This window comes from Trachurus trachurus (genome assembly GCF_905171665.1).
Source record: "Trachurus trachurus genome assembly, chromosome: 22".
NCBI lineage: Eukaryota > Metazoa > Chordata > Actinopteri > Carangiformes > Carangidae > Trachurus > Trachurus trachurus.
Window position 1 is genome coordinate 4815692 of NC_139907.1, and position 15452 is coordinate 4831143.

Below are 15452 nucleotides of genomic sequence, written 5' to 3' on the forward strand. Positions count from 1 at the left end.
TCTGGAAAAAGCGCCGTCGTCTGCAGAAAACACGCCGTCTATATGTTACACAGCTGATATTTAATCTTATTGTACAGTCGAACTTCATACGCTGCAGGATCGGATTACATCGACAACATCCTCCGTTATACGTTTAACGTTATATAATAATAATAATAATAAATAAGGGAAATTTAAACAGAACTTTGAACTCTTTTATCAGCAGTTCAACTCGTCCTTGTACCTTTTTTTTTTTTTACTTTTGCGGAGGTGGAAAACGCAACCAAACATCCGTTATTCCTCGAATGTGACTCATATTGAAAGTTCAACACAGTGGAAGAATACTTTTTTCACTGTTTGATGCTGTAATTTGCTCTGAAAAGTAAATATAAGTGAGGAAAAATGTGAATTAGTGTGGAGAAAAAAAAGCTTGTTATTTGAAAGGTCAAATAAAATGACTCTCATTTGTAAATATCATTCACACTAACGATGTTTGCGCTGATTAATGCTGAAGAGTGTTCGTCGTCCAGGTGTGACGCTCCACTCGTTTCAAGGCTGAAAATACTCTACTACTACTTTTTTTTCCTTTTTTTTGGGTTGTTTGGTTTTTTTCGGCACCGTCAGCTCGTTCTTGGGGCTCAAAGGTCGTCGCTAATGTCTCCACATGTGGGAAATGTCACGCCTGAACACACACTCTTCCAAGGTGAACCTGGTTTTTTCTGGGTCTCTCTCCTCCCTCTGACGTCGCTGTGTAAAGTTTAAAGTCCGCTGCACAGCTGCAGAGTGTCACACACACTCTCACTCACACACACACTCATACACACACACACACACACACACACACACAGAGAGGGGGCTGCAGCCGCTGGCACGGTGTGTATTTTTACCACCACGCTGCGTCGTTATCAGGGTTTAAACAACCTGTAACGCAGCCAGAGAGGTCGAGTTATTACGTATCCTACTGTAACTGAATGTGGAGCAGGAAGACCGAACTAAACTGTACCACAGTGTCATTGATATCAATTATCAAATGCAAACGAACAATAAAACGTCACTTTTACATTAATACCGTTACATATTGTTACATATGTAGATTGTATATTGATTGTTTCAGTCATACAACCTTTAAAATCTTTAAAACTCAAATATATGGATTTTCTTGAATAAACACAGTTAAAATGAACATTTATTTAATTAAATTCTTGTCTAGTTGACTTAAATCAACTCTAATGTAGATTAAAAGGACAATTAAATGGTAAAACTGGGGTAAAAATTTTCATTTTCTCAGCTCATTCTGCAATAAAACATGTGAAATGTGCTAATTTTCCTTTTAGTCAAAACATTTATATGTTTATTTAACATCTTTACATTTGTTGTTTGTCTTCTACACGACCGGTTCAGTAAAAAATCAACTGTTTCACAGTGTCATTGATATTAATACCTTTTGTTAATTCAAAAACCAATAAAACACATATATCTTTTACATATTGTGATTATGTTGTCACAAAATATCCCAAATTAAAAGGATAGATGCAACTGAAAAGTATGTTTATTGATTGTTTTAGTCATACAACGTCAGAAAATGGTGAAAAAGTCACAGTTTTAAATCTTTAAAGGTCAAATATATGAATTTTCTTTAATAAACACAGTTAAAATGAACAATTATTTAATTAAATTGTTGTATATTCGACTTAAATCAACTATAATGTAGATTAAATGGACATTTAAATGATTAAACTGGGGAAAAAAATTAATAAATGTTAATTTTCTCACCTCATTTTGCAATAAAATATGCGAAATATGCTCTTTACATTTGAGTTTTGGTTCAAATAAAACCTGAATATCTTGTTTATTTATAACTCTTCTGACTCTTTTGTCCTCTTTCTCAGCAGGAAGTAGAAAACTTCAAGAAACTCAACGTCATCAGTAAAGATGAGTTCGAGACCCTCGCCCCCAAAGTGCCCGTTGACCCGAACCAGGAAGTCCCGCCTCCTCCGATGCCAGGTGCGTTCAGGGAGCTTCCTGTCTGCTGCAGCTTCAACCACATAATCCACTTTATACCTCATTAACTTCTGCTTTTGTCAGTTTCTGGTGCGATTGTGAATTTATTCCACTTAATAAGACAAATTAAATCAGATTTCACTCCACCTGAAAATATGTAAAGGGATAGTTCAAGATTTTGGCAAATTGGCCCATTGCCATAACCCCTATAGTCATAGCAGTAGGTTCGTTACCTTTAATTGTCGGTGCACCTGTAACGAACCTGCTGCTATGACTATAGGGATTATGGCAATGGGCCAATTTGCCAAAATGTTGAACTATCCCTTTAAAACCTATAAAAACATTTTAAACTCTCACCATCATCATGACTTTGTTGATGTTTAGTGACCGTTGTGTCGTTTCTCCTCCTCAGTGGACGCTGGCTCGGACCTGGCCCGCTCGCTGCCCGCCACGGTCCCAGAGTCTCCCGTCTCCCACGAGCCCCGGACCCCCCGAACGCCTCGCACCCCCGGGCGCCAGGACCCCAACAAGACGCCGCGCTTCTACCCCGTCATGAAGGAGAGCGGCGCCATCGACGGCCAGGTGAGAGATCCCTATTCTTGTTCTTGTTATCCATTTTCCTCCTCCTTCTTCTTTCTCTTCATTTTCCAACAATTAAGAGCGAGTTCACACCGTAAAGAGCTTAAAGGGATAGTAGCATTTTTTTAAAGTGGGGTTGTATGATCTACAAAATAGCCCCTAACTACTAACCAACTCACGTATCCCTCCGCCCAGGGTTAGCGCCCACCGATCAGCAGTTGGTTAGGTCCAAATAAAAACTGCGTTTTTCCTGCACTTTGAAGGGCTGGAAAAAATTATATTATTGCGAACAATGGAACTGTGTTTTTTTTTTCACGTAAAACCTCTTTTAGGCCGCAAAAATAGGCCGTTTCTTTGGGTCCATTCACCACAATGTGTGTTGTAAATCTCTGGGCAGGGCTATGGGCTGTCGTTGCTAACGGGAGGAGTGCAGAGAGTCTTCTACTGCAATTAAAGTACTTAGGAGCTATTTGTAGATCATACAACCCCACTTTAAAAAAAAATGCTACTATCCCTTTAAATTCAGGTGTTTATTGTCCACGAGCTGATGCTGAAAATATACTATAGTGTATTTAAACAACATATTACCATATTTGTCTAGTACATTCTAATGATCAGCTGCTGAATCAAGTCGTATGTTTATTTTCTTATTTTCTATGAATACTAATCTATCTCTGTATCACTAATTGTCCATTAAAAGCCATTAAACCCAGAATTTTGGATTTCATTCTAAATTATTTAGTTTAAAATGAAACCAAATCAATACAAAGATAAACGAGACCCAGGTTTTTATTGATACTGACGAGAGTAGATGAATATTAAAAAACTAAAAAAGCCAGAAAAAGTATATTTCTGATGCTCTTCTCTGGCGTTTCCTCTTTAACCTGTAGATACCTGTGTAATTTAAAATCCTCAGATTGATCTATCTATCTATCTATGAAAGAAAGTTTTACTTTTTTCAGTCTATGTTTTGTTTTGTTTGTTTCCTCTGAATGTAACCTGAACTGTTTTGCATGGAGCCGACTGTCTGTTTTGCATGTGTACAATGTTGTTTGAGTCAAATTTGCAAATGCTTCTGTTTGTTTAGACCTGATGAAAATCAAATGCAGGTTCAACGTCTCGTTTTATATTCCAGTTTTTCAAAAAAATTTCTTGTGTAAATCCTTCATTCATCTTTTTTTTCCTCCCTAATGTAACGTAACGTAACGTCTGAATTTCATGGATCTGTTTCCGTTTCCAGATGCCGAGGAAGAAGAAAACCCGCCACAGCTCCAACCCGCCTCAGGAGGCGCACATCGGCTGGGTGATGGACTCGCGCGAGCACCGGCCGCGCTCGGCCTCCATCAGGTTCGACATCTGACACTTTCTGTTTCTGTTTTAGCGTTATAGATGTAAAAAAAGACAGGAAAGCGGAAGTTGATCTGTTCACTTCCTCCTCTGGCTCTGACAACCGCCAACAGTTGACCTTTTATATTTAATCGCTTCCTCAGTTCCCCAGAGAGCTCAGACTTCCGCTGAGTCAGATTTATGATAAATAATCCAGATCGGCCTCAGACTTTAATGTGGTTCTTTAGAAAACGGCTCAGGACCCGTCTCCTGTCTCCGCTCCTCTGTGCAAAGCAGTTCAGAAACTTTTTGCATAATCCTCTTTGGCCGAGGATTTTTGCAGAATTAAAAAAGCTTTCACACATTTTAATCAGCTCAGTTTCAAAAGTGGTTTCTTTACCCAAGACTTTCTGTGACAAAAAACCAGCATAGCACACTCAATGTTTTTTTCCTTACCACTCATTTTATCATTTATTTTTCTAATAACTAACTAAGGGATGCACGATAACCAGAGGTTTGTGCTCAAATCGATTTTTCACGATCTCCTGATCTACCTTTTTAAGAAAGGCAAAAATTTAGTGAGTAAAGATAAATTTAACATTATCGCTCTGCCTCTGATTTAAAGAGGAGCTCTGCTACATTTGTACTTTAATTAATCACCTTCAGAGAACTAGGGCTGGTTAAATCAATGACTCGTCTCTGCGGCACCGCCGCACAAACGTTAACGCGCCCTGTAACCCGTAATCTCTTGTTTATGACAGATAAGACTACACAAATATACACATGGTAACATGGTAGATGATAAATAACGTTATCCACCGCTCCATGGATTGATTTCCCACCGGCTTCGTTGAAAACAAATGCACATGGAGGAGAGGAGGAGAGACCAGACCTGGAGAGTTCAGCTTTAACTAATAATATGACACATCACTAATGTTGTAACCACAACAGAAACTGAACATTTTTTAACCTTTTAACATTTCTATTTATCTATTTCTATTTATTTAGTTTAAATATGCACTGTTGCTCTTCACAGATGAAGTTCTTAATGAGAAAATAAAGTTATTTGAATTGAGTTGAACAGTTAGGAGTTGTCAAAAATTAACTTTTATTATTGTTTCAACTCAATGGACTGAAAATGAGTGAAATCAAGGCAACGTTGCCTCATTATAATTGGGTCTAGTAATTGTTGGCCGATATCAGGCTGGTAATTATTAGTAAAGTTAGTTATCATACTGTACTAGACATCGCCCCTAAACAATCCTTTAATATCAAATATGTGTGAGTTTTTAAACATCTGGACGCTCAGACTCCTCCTGTTTGCCTCCACAGCAGCTCCAACGCCTCGCCGTCAGAAGGAGCTCCTCTCTCAGGGAGTTACGGCTGCACGCCTCAGTCTCTGCCCAAGTTCTGGCATCCATCCCACGAGATGCTGCGGGACAACGGCTTCACCCAGCAGGGATACCACAAGTACCGCCGACGGTGCCTTAACGGTACGCAAACAGAAAGAAACAATTAATTTAAAAGAAGCTACTAAAGCAGTTCCCCTCCAATCAATTTACATTTCTAAATGAAGTTTAAGTTTCTTCTTTAAAGTGATAATAATAAATGAATGATTTTTATGTGTTGTGTTTCTTGCAGAGAGGAAACGGTTGGGGGTCGGCCAGTCTCAGGAGATGAACACTCTGTTCAGGTTCTGGTCCTTCTTCCTGAGGGACAACTTCAACAGGAAGATGTACGAGGAGTTCAAACAGTACGCGGTGGAAGACGCCAAAGACAACTACAGGTGAGCTCCATGTCCAAACGTTGGCTTCGAAATGGAAACAAACAAACTTGTCTCTGTTATTACTGGTGACAATTGATCTTAATAATTATTATAATTCCCTGGGGCTGCAACCAACAGTTATTAGTCAATAATAAAGCGAAAGTAAATTTACTGTTGATCAGTGGAGAAGCTGCAAGAACTAATGTTTGAGGACTTTATCGTTTAAAATGGGAGTTTTAGATCGTATGCTAACAGATACGTTTTTAGTGTTTTCATTAGCTGCGTTTCCATTGCAGGGTTTCGCAAAATAAAAGTGATATTTCAATAATTTCGAAAAGTACAATTCCTATTTGCAGGAATTTCCATTGAAAAGTGTTTTTCGTGAATGAGCCGTAACTCTCGTAACGTCTAAAAGTCTCGCGACTGTAACAGAAGGAAACTATTGTTTGGTTCTTCACACGTACGTGTTATATTGTGTGACACCGCCTGAGTTAGAATCAGACTGAGTTGAATGATTGGACCAAAGTTTTATTAAAATAACCGGGTTGCGTGAAAACGGTACATGAGACGGGACGACTCAAAACAGATGAGAGAGCGAAGGGAAACAGAAAAGAACTACCAAGGGGATCAGATCTGATCAGACCTGGAGTGACGTGTAAATGCGGAAAAAGTGTTTCCATCACCCTTTTTTTTTGGTGATATTTGAGAGATTCTTTGAAATGTAGGTGTTTCCATTACCAGTTTTTAGTTGCGATATTTAGGTTTTACGCATTTCCAGGGGTAATTAATGCTATACTAATTCAGAGTGATAAAGGAAGAATTACTGTTCTTGTGCTACGGCCCCTATACAAGGCCCCAATAACCCACTGGTTATTCACATCATTATTCAGAAACAACAATGCATCAATTTACAATGAATAAGCGATAATTAGGAGTTAATATCAGGAAAAATCTTAATTCATGCTGTAATAGAGGTAGAATAAGGCTATGTAGAAAAAGGTGTCAATACGTGCTTAATAATTTCTAATAAGGAGCTAATAAGCTACTTATATGCATATTGATAGGCGACTAGTTAATGGTGAATATGTGTTCCCTAATCTAAAGTGTTACCAATAATTATTATAATAATAATTTACAGTAGTGTTCGTTCGACAGCAGAGGGTTAATGAGAGTTTTGCCAGAAGCACCTTCTCACACACACACACCTGCCAAACCCACATTCTTGTGTTGTGTGTGTGTGTGTGTGTGTGTGTGTGTGTGGGGGGGGGTGGCTGTAGTTTCAGGGTGTGTGAGCATCCGACACTAAAACGAACCCATCAGCTTGAATTTAACCAAAAACAGTCGACTCGTCCGTCTGGTTTCTGGAGAAGGTCGTCAATCATCTGACTGAGAGACACGTTGGAGACGCACGTGTTGTTCAGTCTATAAGTGCAGATACAAGTTGTGTTGCATAAGAAAGAAAAGACGAACAACCTGGAGCCAGATTTGTGATTTGAGAGGTTTGTTAATGAGGTCGGAGGTCAGAGTGAAATGTTTGTGTGTGTGTTTGTCCCTGCAGATATGGACTGGAGTGTCTCTTCAGATACTACAGCTACGGTTTGGAGAAGAGATTCAGGTTAGATCTGTTCAAGGACTTTCAAGAAGAAACCCTCAAGGACTTTGAGAAAGGTAATTACACGTCAAAGTACATTAAGAAAAAAAAAAAAAGAAAAAGGTACCGTGCTGCCACAAAACTGTCAACTGGTTCACCAGGATTTTCAGAATAAAAGTCTTGCTCACTGTTCACACTTTTATTTCCCCCTCCAAAATAAAAAATATAGAACCACACAAATAGTTTTGTCACATATATTTTATGACACAACAAACTCATAATAGAGAAGTCGATCCTTTATATCAGAGATATTTGGATTTGAAAGTAAAACAATACAAAAGATTCAGAGAGAACAGCAACAAAATTAAACAGTGTAATAAATAAAAAGATATTATAAGCAAACAGTTCAAATTTAGTTAAAAATCCACGCTTACATTTTTATATAACTTGTTCAAACATAATTTTGTATCCTACAGAAGTTAAAATATGTAGTAGATTTAAAATAAATGGCAACAGATGATTATTAATGAGTTGGTAAAGACAAAAACTTAAAGGTCCAGTGTGTAAAATGGGGGGAAAACCGTGATATGCAGCGTTGGGGATCCAGAGGGAAAACCCTTGCTATATGTGTATATAAAAGAATAATTATACGTAAGGCTACGAAAACCAAACAGATTTTATTTTATAGCGATTTCATAAATACATTCATGGGTAGTATATTCAGATTTTGTCAATAAACCTTGACAATTATTACGCACTGGTCCTTTAAATTAAAATACATAGATATAATAATACACCAAGCTATAGCTTTGTAACACGCCCATATCTTATTACAATTACAATAAAACTGTATGTTATAGGTGCTGAGCGTGGAGGGTTAAACTGCGTCTCACTCCTCTGAGCTGTGAACGTGTTTAGTTGTGTGAGAAAAAAAAAAAGAAAGAGAAAAAAAAAAAAAACAGGATTAAAGTCGATTTCTCAACCTCGTCCTCTGCTCAGAGTGACTCAGTGGAGCAGAAGTGGAGCCGAGCCAGCGACGGCCTCAGCCTCTTTTTATTTCCAGCTGATTTATTTTGGTGCTCGCTAAAACGTTTTACTGCTCGACCGACCCCCCACCTCTTAAACCCCCTCAACCCCCACCACCACATATATCGGACCAGACCAGAGATGTGTCAGAGCACAGAACAAACACGACCAAAAACCACAAATTAGCTCAAATAATCACTGTAGTAATGAGAACAGTTCATAGATTCAGTTTCAGATACAGTCAGTAATATATTTACAGCTTCCTGTTCTTGAATTTCCCTAAATTTCCATTTTAAATCCTAAAATAAAAGCCGTGAAAGGGCAAAATTAGGTCAATGAGGGAAAATCAAAGCATCGCATACCTGAGGAACAATGTAAAACTGAAGAATAATGAAATATCAACATACTTACAATACACAATAATGATAATAATTAGTTCAAATAATCACTGTAGTAATGAGAACAGTTCATAGATTCAGTTTCAGATACAGTCAGTAATAGATTTACAGTTTCCTGTTCTTGAATTTCCCTAAATTTCCCTTTTAAATCCTAAAATAAAAGCTGTGAAAGGGCAAAATTAGGTCAATGAGGGAAAATCAAAGCATCGCATACCTGAGGAACAATGTAAAACTGAAGAATAATGAAATATCAACATACTTACAATACACAATAATGATAATAATTAGTTCAAATAATCACTGTAGTAATGAGAACAGTTCATAGATTCAGTTTCAGATACAGTCAGTAATAGATTTACAGTTTCCTGTTCTTGAATTTCCCTAAATTTCCCTTTTAAATCCTAAAATAAAAGCTGTGAAAGGGCAAAATTAGGTCAATGAGGGAAAATCAAAGCATCGCATACCTGAGGAACAATGTAAAACTGAAGAATAATGAAATATCAACATACTTACAATACACAATAATGATAATAATTAGTTCAAATAATCACTGTAGCAATGAGAATAGTTCACGGATTCAGTCTCAAATACAGTCAGCGATAAATTTACAATGTTCCTGTTTTGAATTTGTCTGAATTTTTTTAAGAAATCCAGTTTCTGGTTCATTTTAAATCCTAAAATTTAAGCCGTGAAAGGGCAAAATTAAATGAGATATAATCAAATCATCACATACTTGAAGAATAATAGAAAACTGAGGAAGTAGAACATAAGAATATGATGAAATATCAACATATTTACAGTAAACATTTATAATAAGATAATAATTAGTTCAAATAGTCACTGTAGTAATGAGAATAGTTCATGGATTCAGTGTCAAATACAGTCAGTAATAGATTTACAGTGTTCCTGTTTTGAATTTCCCTATATTTGAAAAGAAATCCAGTTTCTGGTTCATTTTAAATCCTAAAACTGTAAGCCGTGAAAGGGCAAAATCAAATAAGATATAATCAAATCATCACATACCGGAGGAATAATATAAAACTGAGGAAGTAAAACATGAGAATATAATGAAATATCAACATATTTTACAATAAAGATGAAATAGAAAAGTGGTGAAAGTAAAAGGAAGCAGCCAGATGTGTCTTTTATCATAAAGCACTTAGACATCAAATATTTGTTTTGTCTAATATGCAAATTAAATACAGTTGCATCATTAATCTTGATTGAAGGTGGGTAAGGAAAAAAACAGACGACACTCGGCCAAAGACAAATAAAGTTCTGATGCAACGTAGCTCAGAAACAAATGAGAGTGAATAAATTATGAATATTAAAAACCTTTATTTTATTATTATGATTATTTCCAGGTCAGCTGTACGGGCTGGAGAAGTTCTGGGCTTTCCTCAAGTACTCGAAGATGAAGAACCAGCCCATCGACCCGAAGCTGCAGGAACACCTCTCCCAGTTCAAGAACCTGGAGGACTTCAGGGTGGTGGTGAGTGACGGCCTGTTAATTAGTTAATTAATGAAAATATGGATCTAGAAAAGTGGAAAATTACACACATATTCGCATTTTGGAAGTTAAATCTCATCTTTTTTTAATCAATAACAATAGAAACACAGAAGATTTGTATTTGTTAATGGCAAGGCAGCTTTATTTAAACAGCACATTTCATACCAAGGGGCAACTCAGTGTGCTTTACATTAAAACAAAACAATTAAGAATTGGACATGGAAAAGAATTTTAAATAAAACCCAAAATAGTAAAAATTGGAAACATTAAACATACAGTTAAAAGCCAGAAAAAGGAATAACAGAAAGTCCAGGAAAAAGAGAGAGAGAATAATAAAAACTAGACTAAAACAGAGCATATTTATGAGTTTGCAGCATAATTGATGTAATTACAACCTCAACAGTCAAATTAACATGTTTAATTTCAAGTCAATGACATTTTAACGATGTTTATTTATCAATGGGAAGTGAAACTGTTCAACAACTCAGGCTGAACCGACACTTTAGAGTTCAACATATTCCTGTTTGTTCTCTGGGGTGTTTTTTCTTCTTTTTTCTTATCACAGCTTGTCAAAATAAATATAAACACTCGCTAAGATTTGAATTAATCACTGTGAAAACAGAGTCTCATTAACTCACAGACACTTCTGGGTCACTGGGCTTTAATTACCGTATAGTTAGTAGTGGTTTTACTCTTTAAAGTTGCCCCGTGGTAAACAAACAAAGAAACAAACGAGCCTTGTTTACATTCGGTGTTTCCCAACAAAAGCTATTATATGTGTGTCTGTGTCTGTGTGTGCGTGCGCCTTAGGTCCTTAAAACAAGGACCCACCCTGAGTGCTGCTAATAGATCGTTGATCCTAATTAATTAACTGCAGATGTGAAACTTAAAGGGATAGTTCAACATTATGGCAAATTGGCCCCATTGCCATAATCCCTATAGTCATAGCAGTTGTCGGTGCAAGCTATTTTTAGAACGGCGGAGCAGAGCCGCGAGCTGCTCAGAGCTACGCTACGGAGGCTAATGGGATTTCTTGGTTTCCCTCATCAAACTCATCAAATACACAATCCAACAACTCTACAACGCTCTGGTGGACAAGTTGTGACCTGCACATTCACCACGCTATGAGATAATAACACAACGTTACCAGACAGAGTTGTTTTAGAGGGAAATACAGAGACTGCTTGATGAAAAACTGTCCCTGAAGGCAACGCACATCAGCAGTTTTGCATAAATTTACCTCTATAACAACTCTGTCTGGTAACGTTGTGTTATTATCTCATAGCGTGGTGAATGTGCAGGTCACAACTTGTCCACCAGAGCATTTTGGAGTTGTTGGATTGTGTATTTGATGAGTTTGATTAATGAGGGAAACCAAGAAATCCCATTAGCCTCCGTAGCGTAGCTCTGAGCAGCTCGCGGCTCTGCTCCGCCGTTCTAAAAATAGCTTGCACCGACAATTAAAGGTAACGAACCTACTGCTATGACTATAGGGATTATGGCAATGAATGGGCCAATTTGCCAAAAATGTTGAACTATCCCTTTTAAACAAACTAACCATGTGGTTTCCCTAATATAACAAGCACTTTCCTTGTCCGTGTCCGTGTCCGCAGCCCCCCATGGGAGAGGAGGGAGGCAGGAGGAGACGCCACTCGTCCTCGGCCGGGGACGAAGGGAGACGTCGGCGACATCCTTCCAACACTACCTCAAAGCCCACGCAGGCTTCCTCCAAATCCTCCACCACCTCCGCTGCTGCTGCTGCACCTCAACCTGCAGCCGCCACCGCCACCACCAAGGCCGTCGCTGCACAGAAACAACCCAAAGACAACAGCGCCCAGAAAACAGCAGCAGGGAAGAAGACGGATGCAGGGAAGAAGGAAAGCGGCGCTGCGCCAAATAAATGAAAAGCTAACTCGTCGCCATCATCGGGTTGTGGAGGTTTTTGGATCGAAGAGATGCAGCGGCGGCGGCTGCTGTGAGCTCAGCGTTCGCTCTTTTTTTTGTCAACGGCAAACTGTTTTGGTATGAAGAGAGACTGAGCGTGTGGTTGGTTGGTTGACTTAATTTGATTGTTTTTATCAGTGCATTTCATTTTAAAGCAAGCAAGCAAGCGTAGGCAGTGAGCTTGAATCTGTGCGCCTCACAGCTCATAATGTTTACAAAAAATACGAAAAAAAGAAAGAAAAAGAAAATGCATTCCCTGCATTTTTTCGCCTTTTTTTTTTGTTTCTCTCAGATGCCAAAACTTCTTCAACAAAACAAACCGCTCTGGTCTGTAAAGTAAAAGAGCCTTTTTTTTGTTTGTTTTTAAACTGTGATTCTAGTTTGCCAAGATAAAGACGTAACGTCAGAAAGTCTTGTGGTGCCTTAATCTGACTCACCAGGACGACTGGAGGGCAAAAAATAGTCCAAATTTTTATCTTTTCTTTTTTTTTTTTCTATCAAAGTCTTCCCAATTGATTGTTTTGGGGTTTGAATGTTTAAAACTGACACCACTCGCAGTTTTTTCTTTCTTTCTTTTTTGTCTCGAGACATGAATGTCTTCTGTTTTTCATCATGACAATCAAAGTTGACAGTTGCAGTCATACATTTGTGAAGGACCCTTCCCCTCCTCTTCCTCCTCCTTCCCCTCCTCCTCCTCTTCCTCCTCCCGCCCCGAGGCTGCTGCTTCGTAAACAGATGTGCCCTGATGTTCTTTAGTCTGACTGACAGGCATCACAGCTGAACTATCAACATGTTTTAGTTTTTTTTTTTTTAATTAAAACCAGGAGCAAAAAAAAAATAATGACACATTTTATCTGGGAAGCTTTACATTATTATATTATTATTATTATAAGTCCCGTTTTACACCCAGAGGTAGTATAATTTATTGTTTTATTTTTGTTTTTATCTTTCCATTTACTTGATTGATGGAATAGTCTTAGGTAATCAGTGCAGTTTTAAATGGCTTTTGCTATTGAATATGATATAAAAATGAAAAAAAATGTTTCTGCTGGAATTAAGGGTGTGCGCTAGCATCATAAAAACTACAGTATATTTTTTAGTTTACTTCATATTTTACGTTTGAGGCTTGGTGCTCTAGAGCACTTTAATCGTTAACTTTCCTTTTCTTCATGAGTTGGACTTAAAAAAAAAAAGAGGTTTTAGAGTTGAATTTTAAGAAAAAAAAATGTAAATACTATAAAAAATCATTTGCTATTCAATTATCGTTTTGATTTTAAGAAGTGATCTGTTTTATCGGTAATGTGGTTTTTTTTTTGAGTGTGTTTTAGCCTAAAGCAGTGCATGTTAATGAATTGTAAAATGCAAAAAAATATAAAATAACAGTTGATTGTATGAAGCTGTGTTTGTGTGATCTGTTTTTTCTTTTATCTACTTGGCTCTTGGCTAAACTCCTCCGTTCTCCCGGTGTTGTTGTGGTTGCTGCCGTTGAAGCAGAGTCATCGAGCCTGATCAGCAGGTTTTTGTTCCCAGCAACAGTGAAAGTCGTCGGCTGTCATCGCCCTCATTACAACAGGCCGATGATCAGCTGTAAATCTAAAGTGAGATCAGATCTGCTCCAGTTAGTCTCGCTGCTTCAGTCGTCCTTCAGTTACAAAGAAGTGTTTACATTAAGTGAGCAGATAGCAGATAGATAACAGCAGAATGACATGAAGCGACATACCAGGGTTCTTACGGATCCTTAAAAAGTCTTAAAAGGCATTGAATTCATTAATCTAAAAACAAGGCCTTAATTGGCATTAAAATGTCTTAAATCAATTTTTCAAAGTCTTAAAAATGTTAACACATGGTAAGTGGTATTTTATGGTTGTAATTAGTCTCAAATCTCAAAATAATTGGTAGCATTCCGACATAGAGAAGTTAGTGGCGCCCGTCAACGCTAAATCTCTCACCGTCACCAGCTACCGAGTCAGTGTTTTTTTTTTTTCCGGACTTTTTATGCATTTATTTTGAAAGGACAGCTGGAAAGAGACACAATCCAATGTTCATGTAGCAGTCACTTTACCTTGGATCACATATAGGAAAGTGGGTAAAATTGTCCCTAACCCTATGTAATTGATGTGGTGGTTTTTTTTCTTTTTTCTGCATTTGTGTTTATTATGAAGTCGGTCTTAAATTTCATTTCAGGTGGCTTTAAAAAAGTCTTAAAAAGTCTTAAATTTAACTTGGCTTAAGCTGTAGGAACCCTGCATACAGGTGGCTAGAAGAGATGGAAAAAGTAAAAAACAATAAGTAGTATACAAAACCCTACTTAAAAAAGAGGAAAATACCTCTAGTTGTTCTATCAATGCACTTTTTTTTTGTATCTTTCTTACAAAATGACATTGACACCACTCTATAAAACTCATTAACAGATGAGTAAACATTGAAAACTAAACTCAGCAAACAGGTGACAAGGTTTGTGTTTATTTTGGTTTCGTTATAACTCAGTGTTTGTTTTTTACGCTACGGGTACAAAACGGGGACAAAAATCCCCCAAAATCCCCTTTCGACCAACTCGACTCATAGCAGTTGGGGGCGGGTGCTGCGTTGCCTTCAAGGACGCCTCGGAAAAAACAACGATTCCAAACTTTACTGTTGCTCCAAAGAAGGAAGAAGAAGTTTAACTTTTTTTTAAATGTGATGCAACATCAAACAGTCATGTCGTAGCAGGTGTGTTTTTGTTTTTTATATTTCAAACAAGAAATTATCTTATCTATATTAAAAAAAAAAGAAAAAAAAGAGGTCTCAACCGTCTGTGTAGTTTTTGCTAATGTTTCATTTACCGTAAATGTTTAATTTAAAATTGTAATTTAAATATAACCCTTTTTTTTGGATAGTCAGCCACATGTCTGAAAGAAAAGGTATAAAATCCACATTACTTTTACTTTATTTTGTTTTTTTTCGTCTGTAGATTTAACCAAATTAGCCTCCATGTATCATGGAACAATGATGTTGGCTCCAAAAATTGTCATGTTCTTTGTATCAGCAACAAATCCTAAAATTGACAATAACAATCTATGGAATTTGACAATACAAATCTTTAAAGGCTCTTTCTCAAAATGATTTTTTCCTTGAACTCTGAGCCAGAAATCTCGACTTCAGTAGCACTTACAGACACCAAACCTTCTAGTTTTGTTCCTTTATATATAATGAAGTTTTTTTTTTTTTTTACAGAGGGGTTTGTTGATATCATCATTCACAGCCTGATTTATACAACATTTTATTCCTAAAAAAAATGGCGTGTGACCTGCACATTCACCACAATATGAAATTATAATGTAACATTAAAGATTT

General features: G+C 37.3%; 1 protein-coding gene across 3 annotated transcripts in view; it reads left to right on the forward strand.

Annotated features, from left to right (window-relative positions):
* The window catches only part of larp1b (La ribonucleoprotein 1B), a 38568-nt gene extending 25057 nt beyond the window's left edge, over nucleotides 1-13511 (forward strand). For 2 of the 3 annotated variants that reach the window (XM_083997961.1, XM_083997963.1), the window contains 8 exons: nucleotides 1869-1983; nucleotides 2393-2562; nucleotides 3800-3906; nucleotides 5218-5378; nucleotides 5527-5671; nucleotides 7209-7318; nucleotides 10030-10157; nucleotides 11789-13511. In XM_083997961.1, coding sequence (XP_083854087.1) covers nucleotides 1869-1983; nucleotides 2393-2562; nucleotides 3800-3906; nucleotides 5218-5378; nucleotides 5527-5671; nucleotides 7209-7318; nucleotides 10030-10157; nucleotides 11789-12079 — 1227 coding nt within the window. In that variant the 3' untranslated portion in view covers nucleotides 12080-13511. The remainder of the gene's footprint in view (nucleotides 1-1868; nucleotides 1984-2392; nucleotides 2563-3799; nucleotides 3907-5217; nucleotides 5379-5526; nucleotides 5672-7208; nucleotides 7319-10029; nucleotides 10158-11788) is intronic. The other variant, XM_083997962.1, reaches the window with a different exon arrangement.
* Nucleotides 13512-15452: the final 1941 nt, after the last annotated feature.